The sequence below is a fragment of the Pan paniscus genome, chromosome 2 (assembly GCF_029289425.2).
Source record: "Pan paniscus chromosome 2, NHGRI_mPanPan1-v2.0_pri, whole genome shotgun sequence".
NCBI lineage: Eukaryota > Metazoa > Chordata > Mammalia > Primates > Hominidae > Pan > Pan paniscus.
Window position 1 is genome coordinate 141597555 of NC_085926.1, and position 17702 is coordinate 141615256.

At 38.1% G+C, this 17702-nt stretch overlaps 1 protein-coding gene across 2 annotated transcripts in view; it reads right to left on the reverse strand.

Moving 5' to 3' along the window:
- Positions 1-17702, reverse strand: part of SLC9A9 (solute carrier family 9 member A9) — a 582632-nt gene that overhangs the window by 427847 nt on the left and 137083 nt on the right. For both annotated transcript variants that reach the window (XM_003826509.4, XM_055110591.2), the window contains one exon: positions 1468-1583. In XM_003826509.4, coding sequence (XP_003826557.1) covers positions 1468-1583 — 116 coding nt within the window. The remainder of the gene's footprint in view (positions 1-1467; positions 1584-17702) is intronic.

The following is a 17702-nucleotide window of genomic DNA, read 5'->3' on the forward strand; positions in this document are numbered from 1 at the left end:
TGACAGCATCGAATCCAGACCAAAGCCCTGATGCCTTAAACCCTCACTAAAATAACCAAACATAAACCGAAGGCCTATAATAAGTCCTTTCTAATACCCACTGAGACATTACATGATTCCCCATGGTATTCACTTTCATTGCAATGAGTAATAAAAGCATCTTGTTCAACTACAGGTTGTGTTCTGGTAGTCTTTGCTAGAGTAGCAATCCAATAATATGATGGATCAGGCTGACAGCCGAGTCACCAATCACTATTTGCCTCTGGAGGTGATGACATAGAACGGTCCCAGCACCACCTTTAAAGTAATCATACCAAAAAAGTTGAACCTGAATCTGATTAAACCTCTGACTCTAACCATCAGTTTATAAGAAATACAGGGCACTGAGGAATATTTTAAGGAGCTATATTCGATTCGACCACAAGACAAATTACCTCTTTTTTTAAACAAATAAATGACAAGAAAATAAAAAATAAAAGGGAAACTTCTAGATAAAAAGAGGTCCAATAATCATATCAATCCATTGTAATATGCTGCCCTTGTTTGGATCTTGATTTGTACAAACTGCTATCCAAACAAATAATGACAATAAGACAATTAGGAATATTAAAACAATGAGTGGATTTTGGACAATATTAAAGAATGATTGTTTCAGGTCTTACAATGGCAATACTTACTTTTCAAAACATTTACAAAGAAAATAATATGATTGCTAGAATTTGCTTTAACATAATCCAGTCATGATGAGAGAGTGAGTGTGGAGGGGGTATAAATAAGGTGATTGCCCATATTTGATAATTGCTGAAGGGCATATGCCAATTCTTTTTACTATTCTCCCTATGTCTGATATGCCCGAAAAGTACCATAGTAAACATTTTTTAAAAATATCTTTAAACCACTTAATTTAATACATCATTCTCAAAAAAAGAGAAGATATATTCACTGGAGAGAAATTCAGGATGATAACTCAAAATGGCTACATGTTCTAGAGCAGGGGTGTCCAATCTTTTGGGTTCCCTGCATCACATTGGAAGAAGAATAATTTTCTTGGGCCACACATAAAATACACTAACACTAACGATACCTGATGAGCAAATAGCAAGGTCTGTGCATAAATCTCATCATGTTTTAAGAAAATTTATGAATTTGTGTTGGCCAGCATTCAAAGCCATCTTGGGCTGCATGCAGCCCATGGACCACTGGTTGGACAAGCTTATTCTAGAGAAATAAATTGTAATGACTTTAAAGATCTCTCCCACTACTGAAATTACTTTCTAACCAATTTCTTTAGCACTATCAAAATATTCCCCTTTTCTTTTCTTTCGTAATTACTAACAGATATGTCAACTGCAGGTGAAGAAAAATAGAAATTATTATTATGTAGACGCAGGTGATGGTCTTGGGGAGAAACATTCAATTTAAATGTTTGATTCTTAAAAGAAGAAAATGTATTATTTGAGCAATTACCTGGATCTGTAGCAGACATCAGTGAGCCAAAAAATAAACAGTCAGTGAAATGAAAGTCTCCATTTTTCAGCTGGCCAGCATGTATCATAGCCTTCACAAAACCATACATAATTAACCTGTTGAAGAGAAAAACATGACCTTCAAACATCAAGATGAACCCTGTGTAAACCCATGCTATCATAAGCCACATGCTAATGTTTTTCCTGAATACGTATCATGCACAAATTGCCACCACCCTGCCAAATGACAGCCGTGCTAGGTCTCTGTACACTGGAATCTCTTGGCTATGAAAGACAATTTTACCAAATATCACAATTTATTCACTTGGTAAAAGGTAATGCAACAGTTTATAGTATATTCCAATGAAAAAAAGATAAATCTCAAAGATATAAAAAACAATCTGTCAAATGTGGCACAGCAAATCATATCCAAAAACACAGCAGCTGTGCTGACATCTGTAAATGGATTGCTTTTCAGTTTTCCTTGTTTTGTCGCTGGGGGTGTCTGAAAAGGGTTCAAATTTCAAGTCCATCACTGTGATGAGGAGGATATTGGCCAATCACAGGGCACTCAGTCAACCAGTCACTTTATAATAGATGAGTCTCTGCTGCTAGTGGTGTCAGGACACTTCCACACTGGGTAGAGAATCCCTGTTAGGTTAGAGCATGTGTAACTCCAGCTCACTGTTTAAAATGAATACTGAAATAGTTGCATTGTGATCTTTCAAGGAAAGATTACATAACCTTACTGTGCCCACACCATGGCATGCAAATTGTCTGTTTTGGTCATCATTTGCCAACCTATAGCTTTTAATTGGTATTTAATTATTTAACTGATTTATTTTGCTAAGATCCTAGTAGAGGAAATAGAGAGGTGGGTGAACTGAATCACAGTGTAATTTAAGAACTGTAAGAGTCTTTAGAAACTATAGACCATCAAACCAATAGATGGATGTTTAAACACTCACGTGAACTTAAAGTTAGTTCTCAGGTTTTGGGCATAGCTAAAAAGGCTAAAAGTCAGATATTTAAAAATGTCAATAAGAATGCAGATATTTTAAATTCCGTTAAAAAAAAGTATCACTATGAGAGAATATTTCAGACCTACCGGCATTTAAATCCAGGCTCTACTATCTACTATCTATATGATTTTAAGTTATTACTAAAACTTTCTGAACCTGAATATCCATGAGGTAGGGATAACAGTAATAGCCCACAGAATTGTTTTAAGGATTAACTGAGGTAATACATATTTGGTGTCTGGCACATAGCAAATTCTCAATGAGGTCACTGAGGCTAAAAATAATGATCAAAATAGTAGGTAACATTTACTTACCATTTTTACTTCTACACATGCTTTATTTAACTCATTAAATACCCACATCAATGGTAATATTTTTTGTATTGTTAGCAAGAAAACTGAATATAGTGTGATGAAGTAATTTGCTTAAGGTGACACAGCTATTAAGTTGTGAAGCCCAGATGTGAATTGAGAAGGTCTGGCTCTAAAGCCTTGGCTTTTAACCATCACACTGTATTGCTTAGATCAACAATTCTATATTTTACATGATATGTTATCTCATGTAATACACCCTCAACCATCCCATGAGTTAGTTGCTCTAGGTAGTCCAAAAGACAGCAATGAAGTATCCCTAAGAACTTAGAAATAATTCTACCCTCTGAATTGAACTCTTAAGCCAATCCATAATGGTTTAGAGCACAGGGGCCCAACATTGCTTTGCAAAGCATGGATTCTAGAAGGGGAGGCTGAATCTTAACCAGGCTGAAGGTATTAAATATCTGAGAAAGACTGTCAGTGGGACACAGCATGGGAGCTGGGAAAAGGCAAGTCTAAGAGGCCTCATTCTTGGCAGCTCATCCACACTTATCCAGAGGACAGCACACTGCCGGTTACCAGGTGCACAGTCTCTTGACAAGTATAGGGTAGCTTCATTCAGCTTATTTATTCATTCAAAAGATACTTCTTTTATTACTATTATTATTATTATACTTTAAGTTCTGGGATACATGTGCAGAATGTGCAGGTTTGTTACATAAGTATATACATGCCATGGTGGTTTGCTGCACCCATCAACCTGTCATCTACATTAGGTATTTCTCCTAATGCTGTCCCTTCCCTAGTCCCCCACACCACAACAGGCCCCAATGTGTAATGTTCCCCTCCCTGTGTCCATGTGTTCTCATTGTTCACCTCCCACTTATGAGTGAGGACATGCAGTGTTTGATTTTCTGTTCCTGTGTTTGTTTGCTGAGAATGATGGTTTCCAGCTTCATCCATGTCCCTGCAAAGGACATGAATTCATCCTTTCCATGGCTGCATAGTATTCCATGGTGTATATGTGCCACATTTTCTTTATCCAGTCTATCATTGGTGGGCATTTGGGTTGGTTCCAAGTCTTTGCTATCGTGAATAATGCTGTAATAAACATATGTATGCATGTGTCTTTATAGCAGAATGATTTACAATCCTTTGTAAATCCCAGTAATGGGATTGCTGGGTCAAATGGTATTTCTGGTTCTAGATCCTTGAGGAATTGCCACACTGTCTTTCACAGTGGTTGAACTAATTTACACTCCCATCAACAGTGTAAAAGCAGCTGTTGTTTCCTGACTTTTTAATGATTGCCATTCTAACTGGCGTGAGATGGTTTCTCGTTGTGGTTTTGATTTTCATTTCTCTAATGACCAGTGATGATGAGCTTTTTTTCATATATTTGTTGGCTGCACAAATGTCTTCTTTTGAGAAGTGTCTGTTCATATCCTTCACACACTATTTGATGGGGTTGTTTATTTCTTGTAAATTTGTTTAAGTTCTTTGTAGATTCTGGATATTAGCCCTTTGTCAGATGGATAGATCGCAAAAATTTTCTCCCATTCTGTAGGTTGCCTGTTCACCTGATGATGGTTTCTTTTGCTGTTTAGAAGCTCTTTAATTTAATTAGATCCCATTTTTCAATTTTGGCTTTTGTTGCCATTACTTTTGTGTTTTAGTCATGAAGTCTTTGCCCATGCCTATGTCCTGAATGGTATTGCCTAGGTTTTCTTATAGGGTTTTTATGGTTTTAGGTCTTATGTTTAAGTCTTTAATCCATCTTGCGTTAACTTTTGTACAAGGTGCTTCTTATTGATCCCCTACTATGTGTCAGGCTCCATGCTAAAGGCATAACTTATATCAGTGAACAAACAAAGATCCCTGCCCTCATGGGGCACACAGTTTAGCAGGATAGACAGCAAAAAGACACAATCAGAAATTCAAATTATAACTGCTATCTACATTACTTTCTGATCAACACTGGGACATTCTGGACAGTCATGGCATTAGCAGAGAAATGCTCCTCAGTATTCATCCCTTCAGACTCTTCTGGCATTAGCCCAACTTCACCTTGGCCCTTTGTCACTTGAACTACAGTTCAAATATTGAATATCAATTGGTTCTGGAATCAATATAAACTTTGTGATCTGTCACTATAGTTCTGAATTCTATACCCATTAGTTAATTTTGCAAGTTAGGAATCTGAGGCTCAGAGTTAAAATGACTTGTTCCATATTGTACAGAAGCCATTAAATTGGATATTATAAAAAATATATGTATATATACTACTGAGGTATGGCAGGGTTACATGGAAACTAGAAGCCTCATATACTACTGCTGGAAATGAAATTAAAGTTTTTATGGAAAACAATTTGGCAATTTATTCTAAAAGCATTAATTTTAGAAAATATTCTATAGCTTATTAAATAGTTTCCTATAAATTTATACCAAGAAATTAATAAAATATGTACCAAAAGATGTGAATTTAGATCAAGATTCCTGTTATTTACAATAATAAAAAATTCAAAGCAATCTTCTACATGTCAAATGAATGAATAACATAATACATATGATGACAGACTAATATGCAACTATTAAAACTGTATATAATAATATATATTAGAAAAATAAATTGATAACACAAATTATAAAGTGATATATAAAATAAAGTATACTGGGCATGGAAAAGTAAATTATTAAAACAAGTTAATGATTATATCTAATTTTATAAAATTGAATATACTTAGGCATACATATAAACAGAAAAAGTTAGACTCATACAGCCCCATGTTATTGTTAATAGTGGTTATATAATAGAATTAAATGACTCCTCCTTTTTGCTTTTCTGCATTTTTCCAGTTCTTTTTAAATAATAGCCATAATAAAAACAAAGAACAATGTACATCAGTGAGTACTATTATGGACACAATAGTTACTCATTGTGTTACTTAATCCTCACAATTCTATGAGCTATGTTCTATAATTATTCCTTTTACAAATGAGAAAATTAAGACGCAGAGAGGTTAACTAACTTACCTAAGATCACAGAATTAGCTTGTGACAAACCAGAGTTTGAATCCAGGCAGCTGGACACCAAAGCCTACATACTTAACCACCAACTCTATAATGCTTTTGAAATCAGGAGAAACATGCATGTGTGTGAGTACAAACACACTCACACACACACCCACCCCACATACAGTTTGCTTTTTCAAAAAAGAAAGAAAATTACTTATTTATTCCAAATCAACTCCTTGACTTAAAATAACTATAATTTCAGTCACTTCCTTGAGATAATACAAAAAATAAAAATAAAAAGCCCAGTTCAGTTCAAGCTCATATGGTAATTGTTATTATTACTAATATAGCAATGGCCATTATCACTGCTAATTATAATAAGCCAACAATTACTATGCACCTACAATGTGCCAGGCACTCTTATAAATGGTAGCTATTGTTATTGTTGGCACATTATTAATAAAAACCAATTAGTTATAAATACATTAACTGGGAGGCTAAAAAATGAAGCCACCCATTACCAGTCACCGTATCCTCACAGAGTGGTATATTCTTTCTGTCATCACTTCATAGAAGGCACGATGACTCAGGACAGGATAGACGCAATTTAATGGGCGAGGGAATCTGGTGAAGTCTAGTGCATACAATGCCCTGAAGATGGCAAACCTGAGTCAGATGTCCTCCTGTGGACACTCTGAGGTTAGTGACAGCCTGGGTTACAGGGGTGGACAGAAGCAGAAACTGTCTCATAAAAAGTAAAATCATTAATAACATTGATTTCAACAAATATCCAATTAGTAATATCCTTTGAAAAACAGAGTGCTGGTGCTATAGTGCATATAAAGACAGAAATCCATGACCTGCTCTCAAAGAGTAGGGACTCACAGGATGGCAGTCATAAATTTTACTCTAATAGAAGGCATTGCATAAAAGGGGATTTGGGAAAATGCTTAACATACTCATTTCATTTAGAGTTATGACGCACACACTGATTTTAAATTTCATGAGCTAGTTTCACACTATTAAAGCCCTACACTTAAAGCTATGTTATAAAAATATTTCAATACAAAAAGTTCCAGAAGTTTTAATTGTTTTGATGATTTAAAAATATAGTACCTTAATCTCAGTATTCTTTAAAAAGGAATCCTCCTCCTCCTCCCTCTTCTTTTTTAAAAATAGCCTTCACTAAATTATGAATAGATCACCCGAAAAGGCAGTTTTTTGAATTGTTAGGGATAAGCAAAGGAAGTTGTCAGTTTGGAGACAAAGCTGTGTGGACCAGTCCCATTAACTGTCAGAAAAGCCACGTTCCTGACTGAAAAACCATGTGAAATAGGCCACTATGTACAGCTTGCTCTGCAGTGGGAAAACCCAGGATCTACATGTGCTGGAGTCAACATGAAAGTTATGATCTACATCTAAATTGCTGAATTCTATACCCAAATGTCCTTTGGGAAAATATCATGCCCTACTTATTTGTTCAGATTTTATGGATAGTTTCAATCTCACATTTTCTTTTTTCTGAAGCATGTGTTCAAGGGCAATCCCTCTCAGAACTCATAAACTGTGCTAGGCTGGAGAGGACTGGGAAGTTCTCCTAGTGAAATTCATTCATTCATGTATTCATTAATTTACACATTGACTCATTCATTCAACAAATAATTAATAATATACATAATTCCTATTCTAAAAGACTTTTTATTTTGAGATAGAGGTAGAGCAAGACGGTAGAACGAAAGGCTCCAGTGATTGTACACCCCACAAATATAACAATTTAACAACTATCTACACACAAAAAAGCAACTTAATAAGAACCAAATAGCAGGTGAGCACTCACAGTACACGGTTTTGACTTCATATAGCTAAAAGAGGTACTGAGGAGGGTAGGAGACAGTTCTGAAATGCCAATGCCACTCCTCCTCCATCTCCTGGCAGCAGCAGTGTAGCATGGATAAAGAGAATCTGTGCATCTGGGACAGGAAGAGTGCAGCAATTGTAAAACATTGCACTGAACTTAACGGTGCCCTGTCACAGCAGAAAGCCAAACTGAGCTGAACTCAGTTGATGCCTGTCCACAGAGGAAGTATAAAACCAGCCTTAGCCAGAGAGGAATTGCCTATCCCAGCGAATAGAACTTGAGTTCTGCCAAGCCTCCCCACTGCAGGCTAAATTCCTCTGGGGCCCTAAATAAACTTGAAAGGCAGTCTAGGGTACAAGGACTCAAACTCCTAGGTGATTCTGCAGCTCAGTGCTGAACTGGGCTCAGAGCCAGTGGACTGGGGGCATGAGACCTACTGAAACACCAGTCAGGGTGGCTAATGCAGTGCTTGTGTGACCCCTCCTTCAACCGTAGGCTGCACAGCTCATGGATCCAAAAGAGATCCCTTCCTTCTGCTTGAGGAGAGGAGAGAGAAGAGTAAGAGGACTTTGTCTTGTATCTTGGATATCAGCGCAGCCACAGTAGGATAGGGCACCAGTCAGAGTTGTGAGGCCCCTTTCCCAGGCCCTAGCTCCCAGATAACATTTCTAGACACAACCTGGGCCAGAAGGGAACCCACTGCCTTAAAGGGAAGGGCACAGTACTGGCAGGACCCATCATCTGCTGACCAAAGAGCCCTTGGGCCCTAAATAACCAGCAACAATACCCATGTAGCATGTCATGGGCCTTGGGTGAGACTCTGAGACTTGCTGATTTCAGGTAAAACTCAGCACATTCCCAGCCTGTGGTGGCTATGCGGAGAGACTCCTTCCTGAGAAAAGTAGAGGGAAAAGTAGAAGGTATTTTGACTTGCACCTTAGGTATCTGCTCAGCAACAGCAGGACAGAGCACCAGGCAGACTCTTGGGCTCTCGGACAGCATCGGTAGACCTGCCCTGGGCCAGAGGGGAGGCTACTGCTCGGAAGAGTGAGTCCTAGGCCAGGTAGCATTAACCGCAAGCTGACTGAAGAGAGCTTGGGCCTTAAGGGAACATTGGCAGTGGCCTGGGAGTACTTCCTGTGGGCCTATGGTGGTGACCATGGGGTGAGGTCCCTCTGCCTGTGGAAAGGGGAGGGAAGAGTGGAAATGACTACATCTCACAGTTTGAATACCAGCTTAGTCATAGTAAAACAGAACATCAGGTAGACTTGTAAGGATTTTGACTCTAGTACCTGGCTCCCACACAGCACCTCTGGACACATCCAGGGCTTAGGGGAACTTGTCACCTTGAAGGGAAAGATACAAGACTGGCTGGCTTTTCCACTTGCTGATGGTGGAGCCCAAGGGCCTGGCAGCAGCCAGGGAGTGGTTACAGCAGGCCTTGGGCAAGACCCAGTGCTGTGCTGGCTTTAGGTCTAACTTAGCACAGTTCCATTGGTGGTGGCCACAGGGGTACTTGTTTCACCTCAACCCCAGGTCCAGGCAGCTTAGAACAGAGCAAGTCTCCATTTGTTTGGGAGAAAGTAATGGAAGAGAACAAGAGTCACTGCCTGGTAATCTAGAGATTTCTCCCCAATTTTACCTAAGGCCTTCAAGGCAGTGCCTCTTCGAGTCTGCAAGAACCACAATGTTACTGGGCTTGGGGTGCCCCTGATGCAGATATGGCTTAGATAATAACACCCAAGTCTTTTAGAATACCTGGAAAGTCTTTCCAAGAAATATGGGTACTATCAAGCCCAGGCTGCAAAGACTACAATAAATAGCCAACTGTTAAATGCCCAGACAAAGACAAACATCCACAAGCATCAAGACCACCATGGAAAACATAACCTCACCAAGTGAACTAAATAAGGCACCAGGGAACAATTTTAAAGCAACAGAGATATATGACCCTTTTGACAGAGAATTCAAAATAGCTGTTTTGAGGAAACTCAAAGAAATTCAAGATAATACAGAAAAAGAATTCAGAATTCTATCAGATAAATTTAATGAAGAGATTGAAATAATTAAAAAGAATGAAATAGAAATTCTGGAGTTGAAAAATGCAATTGACACTTGAAAGAATGCATCGGAGTCTTTCAATAGCAGAATTGATCAAGCAGAAGAAAGAATTAGTGAGCTCAAAGACAGGATATTTGAAAATACACAGTCAGAGGAGGCAAAAGAAAAAAGAATAAAAAACAATGAAGCATGCCTACAGGATCTAGGAAATAGCCTCAAAAGGGCAAATTTAAGAGTTATTGGCCTTAAAGAGGAAGTAGTGAAAGAGATAGAGGTAGAATATTTATTTAAAAGGCTAATACAGAACTTGCAAAACCTGGAGAAAGATATCAATATCCAAGTACAAGAATGTTACAGAACACCAAGCAGATGTAACCAAAAGAAGACTGCCTCAAGGCATCTAATAATCAAACTCCCAAAAGTCAAGGATAAAGAAAGGACCCTAAAAGCAGCAAGAGAAAAGAAACAAATAACATACAATAGGGCTCCAATATGTCTGGCAGCAGACTTTTCAGTGGAAATCTTACAAGCCAGGAGAGAGTGGCATGACATATTTAAAGTGCTGAAGGAAAGAAACTTTTACCCTAGAATAGTATATCTGGTGAAAATATCTTTCAAATATGCAGGAGAAATAAAGACTTTCTCAGACAAACAAAAGCTGAAAAATTTCATCGACACCAGACCTGTTCTACAAGAAATGCTAAAGAGAGTTCTTTAACCTTAGAGAAAAAGATGTTAACAAGCAATAAATAATCTGAAGTTACAAAACTCACTGGTAATAGTAAGTACACAGAAAAACACAGACTATTATAACACTGTGTCTGTGGAACATAAACTATTCTGATCTTAATTAGAAAGGCTAAATGATGAACCAATCAAAAATAATAACTACAACTTCTCAAGACATAGACAGTACCATAATACTCAAATTGAAACAACAAAAAGTTAAAAAACAGGAGGACAAAGTTAAAGTGTAGAGTTTTTATAAGCTCTCTTTGCTTGTTTGTTTGCTTATGCAAACAGTGTTGTTATCAGCTTAAAATAATGAGTTACAAGATAGTATTTGCAAGCCTAATGAAAACTGCAAATCAAAAAAAATACAATAAACACATAAAAAATAAAAAGCAAGAAATTAAAACATACCACCAGAGAACATCACCTTCATTAAGAGGAAGAGAGGAAGAACGAAAGAAGAGAAGACTGGAAAACAACAGGACAACAAATAACAAAATGGCAGAAGTCCCTACTTATCAAGAATAACATTGAATATAAGTGAACTAAAGTCTCCAAAAAAAGACATAGAGCGGCTGAATGGATGAAAAAAACAAAAAACAAAACAAGACCCACTGGTCTGCTGCCTATAATAAACACGCTTCACCTATAAAAGTACACATAGACTGAAAATAAAGGGATGGAAAAAGATATTCCATGTCAATGGAAACCAAAAAAGAGCAAAAGTAGCTATACTTATTTCAGATAAACTAGATTTCAAGACTAAAATTATAAGAGACAAAGGTCATCATATAATGATAAAGGAGTAAATTTAGCAAGAGAATATAATGATTGTAAATATATTTACACTCAACACTGAAGTACCCAGATATATAAAGCAAAAAATTTTTGAGCTAAAGAGTGAGATAGACCCCAATACAATAATAGCTGGAGACTTCAACATCCCACTTTCAGTCTTGGACAGATCTTCTCAACAGAAAACCAACAAAGAAACATCAGACTTACTCTACACTATAGACCAAATGGACCTAATAGATATAGAACATTTCATCCAATGGCTAAAGAATACACATTATTTTGCTCAGCACATGGATCATTCTCAAGGACAGGACATATGTTAGATCACAAAATAAATCTTAAAACATTAAAAAAATTAAAATAATATCAAGCATCTTCTCTGACCACAATGGAATAAAACAAAAAAATAGTAACAAGGAGAATTTTGGAAACTATACAAACACATGAAAATTAAGCAATATGCTCCTAAATGACAGTGGGTCAATGAAGAAATTAAGAAGGAAATTGAAAAATTTCTTGAAACAAATGGTAATAGAAACACAACATACCAAATCTATGGAATACAGCAAAAGCAGTACTAAGCAGGAAGTTTATAGCTAAAAGTGCCTATATCAAGGAAGAAAAAAAACTTCAAATAAACAACCTAATGATGTATCTTAACGAACCAGAAAAGAAAGAGCGAACCAAACCCAAAGTTAGTGGAATAAATGAAATAATAAAGATCAGAGCAGAAATAAATGAATTTGAAGACAACAATACAAATGATCAATAAAACAAAAAGTCGGTTGTTTTATTTTGCCCAAGAATGGGCAAATATTTAGTCAGAATAAGAAAAAAAGAGAATGAAGACTCAAATAAATAAAATTAGAGATGAAAAAAGAGACATTACAACGGATACCACTGGATCATTTTAAAGGATCATTAGTCGCTACCCTGAGCAACTATATGGCAATAAATTGGAAAATCTAGAAGACATAGATAAATTTCTACAGTCATACAACCTACCAAACTTGAACCTTGAAGAAATCCAACAGATTTGGATTGGTCCTAAACAGACCAGTAACAAGTAACAAGATTGAAGTTGTAATAAAATGTCTCCCAGTAAAGAAAAGCCCAGGGAACCCAGTGGCTTTACTGCTTCTATCAAAAATTTAAAGAACTAATGCCAACTCTGCTCAAACTATTCTGAAAAATAGAGGAGAAGGAGGGAATACTTTCACATTCATATTATGAGGCAGTATTATCCTCATAACAAAACCAGACAACGACACATCAAAAAAAGAAAACTGCAGACCAATATCCCGATAAATATTGATGCAAAAATCTTCAGCAAAATGCTAGCAAACTGAATTCAATAACGCATTAAAAACATCATTCATCATGACAAAGTGGAATTTATCCCAGGGAAGCAAGGATGTCTCAACATATGCAAATAAATTAATGTGACACATATGAACAGAATAAAGAACAAAAACCATATGATCATTTCAATCGATGGCAAAAAAGCATTTGATACAGCTTAACATCCCTTCATAAGAAAAACTCAAAAAACTAAAAAACCAGCAATTTCACTTCTAGGAATATATACAAATGAAAGAAAATCAGTATATTGAAGTATATCCGCACTCCTATATTTATTGCAGCGCTACTCACAATAGCCAAGATTTGGAAGCAACCTAAGTGTCCATCAACAGACAAATGGATTAAAAAAAACTGTGGCTCGGTGTGGTGGCTCATGCCTGTAATCCCAGCACTTTGGGAGGCCAAGGTGGGCAGATCACCTGAGGTTGGGGGTTTGAGACCAGCCTGACCAACATGGAGAAACCCCGTCTCTACCAAAAATACAAAATAAGCTGGACATTGTGGTACATGCCTATAATCCCAGCTACTCCAGAAGCTGAGGGAGGAGAATTGCTTGAACCTGGGAGATGGAGGTTGCAGTCAGCTGAGATGGCCCCATTGCACTCCAGCCTGGGCAACAAGAGTGAAACTCCATCTCAAATATCTATCTATATATATATAGATATATATATTATGATACATATACACAATGGAGGTCTATTCAGCCACAAAGAAGAATGAGATCCTGTCATTTGCAACAACCTGAATGGAGCTGGAAGTTATTATGTTAAGTGAAAGAAGCCAGGCACAGAAAGACAAATTTCACATGTTACCACTCACTTGTGGGAGCTGAAAATGAAAATAATTGAACTCACGGAAATAGAGAGTAGGAAGATTGTTAACAGAAGCTGGGAAGGGTAGTGGGGGTGTGGAGGAGGGGAAGTGTGGATGGTTAATGGGTACAAAAAAAAGTTAGCAAGAATGAATAAGATCTCATATTTGTTAACATAACAGGGTGACTACAGTGAAAAATAATTTGATTATACATTTTTAAATAACTGAAAGGGTATAATTGGATTGTTTGTAACACAAAGAATAAATGTTTGAGGTGATGGATACTCTATTTACCCTGATGTGATTATTATGCTTTGCATGCCTGTATCAGTGAATCACATGTAACGCATAAATATATACAGTATGTATCTCCAAAAATTAAAAATAAAAAATAAATTTTAAAAAGAGCTTGTATTTTATTGGAGAAGTCAGCTAAAAGGTCTTTTATGATTTGTCATTTTATTCATATTGTGGTTAAGTGCTATGGAAAGAAGTAGAGAAGGCACGCATGCACACTTCCACCAGCTGGGGAACATTGAAGGATGACTTTGTTTTACAGAAATGACCACAAATTCAGATTTAGAAATGTTGAGATGAAGGAGCTAGGTGTATAGTAAAGGTATACTTTACTAGGTCCATGAAGAATGCAAAGGTGAATCAGACACATGGTTTCTGTTTTCCAGAAGGAGAGAGAAGTCATCTACATAAGCACAGCACATAGTGGAAAGTGCTGAGTGTCCTACGAGAGGTCAGATCATATCCACAGAAAAACAGCTCTCTTTTACTTGCAGACTTAGGAAAGGCTTTGAGAGGAACACAGCGTATTTACTGAATTTTAAAAATACAGCCAGGTGAGGAGAATTCCAACAATGTTTCATCTATACTTGGGATGGCCCATATTATGAATTTTTCCCCTGGACTGCAAAATCTGTCCTACTGAAGGTGGTTTCTTTAAATAGTACAAAACCCAACAGACAAAATATGAATAAATAAAAAAGAAACCCTTCTCTAGTAATCCAGGGAACCATCGCCATCTGCTACCCATTACAGAGATCGATCGGGGAGCGGGGGAATGCCTGTCCTGATTGAGCTGTAGCTCTACTTGTGGATTTGCCTTAGGGCCCAGTATGGGCTATTCTTCCCTAAGGAATGTAAGAGGCTCCTGGAGCCCTGTTGTAGATAAAGCAGGTGCTCAGATCTCACAATAATGCTTCATCCATTTGGCCCACTCTACTTAGACTTTGTTCTTTCTGTTTAATTAGAAGGTTGTGGAGAAAAAGAGGATGATGCAGTCAATTTGATGGCTTATGGCATGTTAAAGTAAAACAGGGAGCCAAGCGAAGCCCCATTCAGCTCTGCTGTGGTGACAGGTGAGTCCCCGTCCCAATCCTGTATCGGATATCTTGAACAAGGATCCATGAAGACTGCGGATTGCCTGGCCTTAATCCTCTCTCCTCTGAAAGGGGTGGAGGGAGACAGGCTTTAGAGCAAGCTTGTCTAACCCACAGCCCACAGGCCACATACAGCCCAGGATAGCTTTGAATGTGGTCCAACACAAATTCATAAACTTTCTTTAAACATTATGAGATTTTTCTTAGACTTATTTTTAGTTCATCAGCTATTGTTAGTGTTACTATATTTTATGTATGGCTCAAGATAATCCTTCTTAGAGTGTGTCCCAGGGAAGCCAAAAGATTGGATACCTCTGCATAGAAGGGGAAAGCTGCCTCCAATTTTTGGTCCCCAGTCTGAAAGAGGAGGCTGGTTAGTGAATGGGGTGGGGGCAGTAGGAAGATGGAGAGCAATGCAGGGAAGGTTCATTGTTAGGTGCATAAGTGAGTGTGTTAAGGTTGGGAAATTCTGTGCCAGGACATTTGACCATCCCAAAATTTTGTTTGCAAGGGCCATCGCTCAAACAACTACAACCCCACAGTTCTCCTTTTCCCTGGCCTCTACTGTCTTCTTAGCTGTCTTCTGTCCTGTAGTTCTCAGGACACTTATCTGTCATTGGATGGGACTTCCAGTATTGGGAATTTAAGAAGACTGTGGTATGAATAAAAATACATAGGGAGGGATAGAAGGAACAGACAACTTTTGAGTAGCTATTCTGTGTCAAACACCCTATTAGTACATTTTATATATTTTAAAATCTACACACACACACACACACACACACACACACACACACCCCAGCTGGGAAGCCATCATGATTCCTATTTTATAAACAAGTAAACCCAGCAAGTGATAGAAATTAGATTTAAACAAATGTTTTTCTTCTACTTGTTACTATTTAATTCTAAGTAGAAAATTTAAGATAGCTTTGCCTTTGTTTCCCAAATATAAAGTCAATTACTATGTTCATTGTTCCTGATAAAATGTCTCTGACAGAATATCATAATGAGATGAGCTCTTCAGGCATTAGGGATAATCTATTAGGTATTCCCTTTGGACATTTAACTTGGCTGTAAGAGGATATGGAAAATATCGTGTCTTTCACATTTCCCCTGCAAGCCAGTTCAACATCTGGCTTCATGTGGGTCTAGAAGTGGCCACCAGGTTGTTTTAAGAACAGAAAAGACTGCAGACAGAAGGTTGTGATGAAATAAACTGTCCTTTAATCATGGCTGTGGTCCCAGGGTCCAGGACCCTGAGACATTTAGAACAAAGTTAAATGAGTGCATTTCCCACACATTCTGCTGCCCATCTGCCTCAAACTTGTCACCTTCCTGGGCCTTCCTAGAAGCCCTCACTCACCCTTGCATGTTTGGGTCAGTTTCTGCTGCTATAGCAACCCACACAGCTGCCTGCAGTGGATCAAGCCTCCCTTCTGTGAAGTGCTTCAAGGTTCTTGGAGGAAATAAGATATAAATTCCAAGCATGAGTATGGAATGGGCATAAATCACAATGTTGACAGGCAGTGGGAGGTAGAGATCTACTCAAAGATGAACTAAATATAGGCAAGAACTTGACTCGGCATCCTGATTGTGTGTCTATCATATCCACTATCTGGGAGCATGCCAGCCCATTCAGTTTGAAATGGGATCCTTTCCACAGAGCACCACTTGGGCCACTCTCTGACTTACCTAAAGCACACCCAGGGGAGAAGAATGAGAGGAGCAATGAAGGCAGTGCAAGACTCGGTCACATTCACTAAAGGCACCATGTACCTCAAATGACAACCTCCTTTGAAGAACTGGCCAGCCTGCACCACCATCCTGGGATGTGTGAACACTGGAATGCTATGAGTTAGCTCCTCACCTTTCTTTCCTCTCTGGGTATCCCACCTTCTTCCATCAGAAAACTATGTTTAATACTCACTGGATATAAGCATTCCTTTCTCACTGCCATCCTTCTCTCAACCTGTATCCCCAGCCTCTATTCACTGACCAGTTTGTAAAGCTCTCTCCTTTATTTCATCTAGGTCCTAAATTCCACGTACACATCATTAAAACCTTAGAAGATGATTCTCAGAATATTCTTATGTGACTAATTTGAGAGACAACACATTTGGGCTATTCTGCCTTCTGTATTTTCTGTTCCCATCTCCATTCCATGTACCCATTACCCAGTCCTGCTAGGTGCTAAGGGGTTCAGAAGATGTGGCTTCTGTCCTCCAGGACTCACAGCTTGGGAGGAGGAATCACAAGCATGTGCAAATAACTGACTACTAAGTGAAAAAATGACAGTTCAGTAAGCAAGCTAAAGCTAAAGTGATAAAAGGTTCAGAGGAGGGAAGGAGAACCATGGTCTGGGGAAGAAGACCTTGAAGGTGAGTCTATCCTGATGAGCAGATAGGATCAGACATGAGTTATAGTAGGAGCAGGAGGAACACAGGGAGTCACTACTGGAAAAAGTAACATGGACCACCAAACACAAATGAGTAGTAATTCACAGGTGTGGGCAGCAAAAGTTGGGTAATTTATTGGTGAATTCTTCTACTATGTATTGCTATATTGTATAATTTAGTGATCTCAAATTCGCTGCATATTAGAATCACATAGGGAGTTCAAAATCATGATGCCAAGGCTGTACCCCAGACCAAGTAAATCAGAATCTCTGTAAGTTGGACCCAGGCATCAGTATTTTAAAAAGCTCCTCCATTGTTACAAAATGCAGTCAGGGGCCAGAATAAGTGCTCGAAATTAATACCTCTGGGGACTCTAATGTCCAGACTAAGCACCTGGGGATCAGGAGGTCTGGGGTGGGGCCTGAGATTCTCCATTTCTAATAAGGTTCCAGGTGGTATCATTGTCGCTGGTCC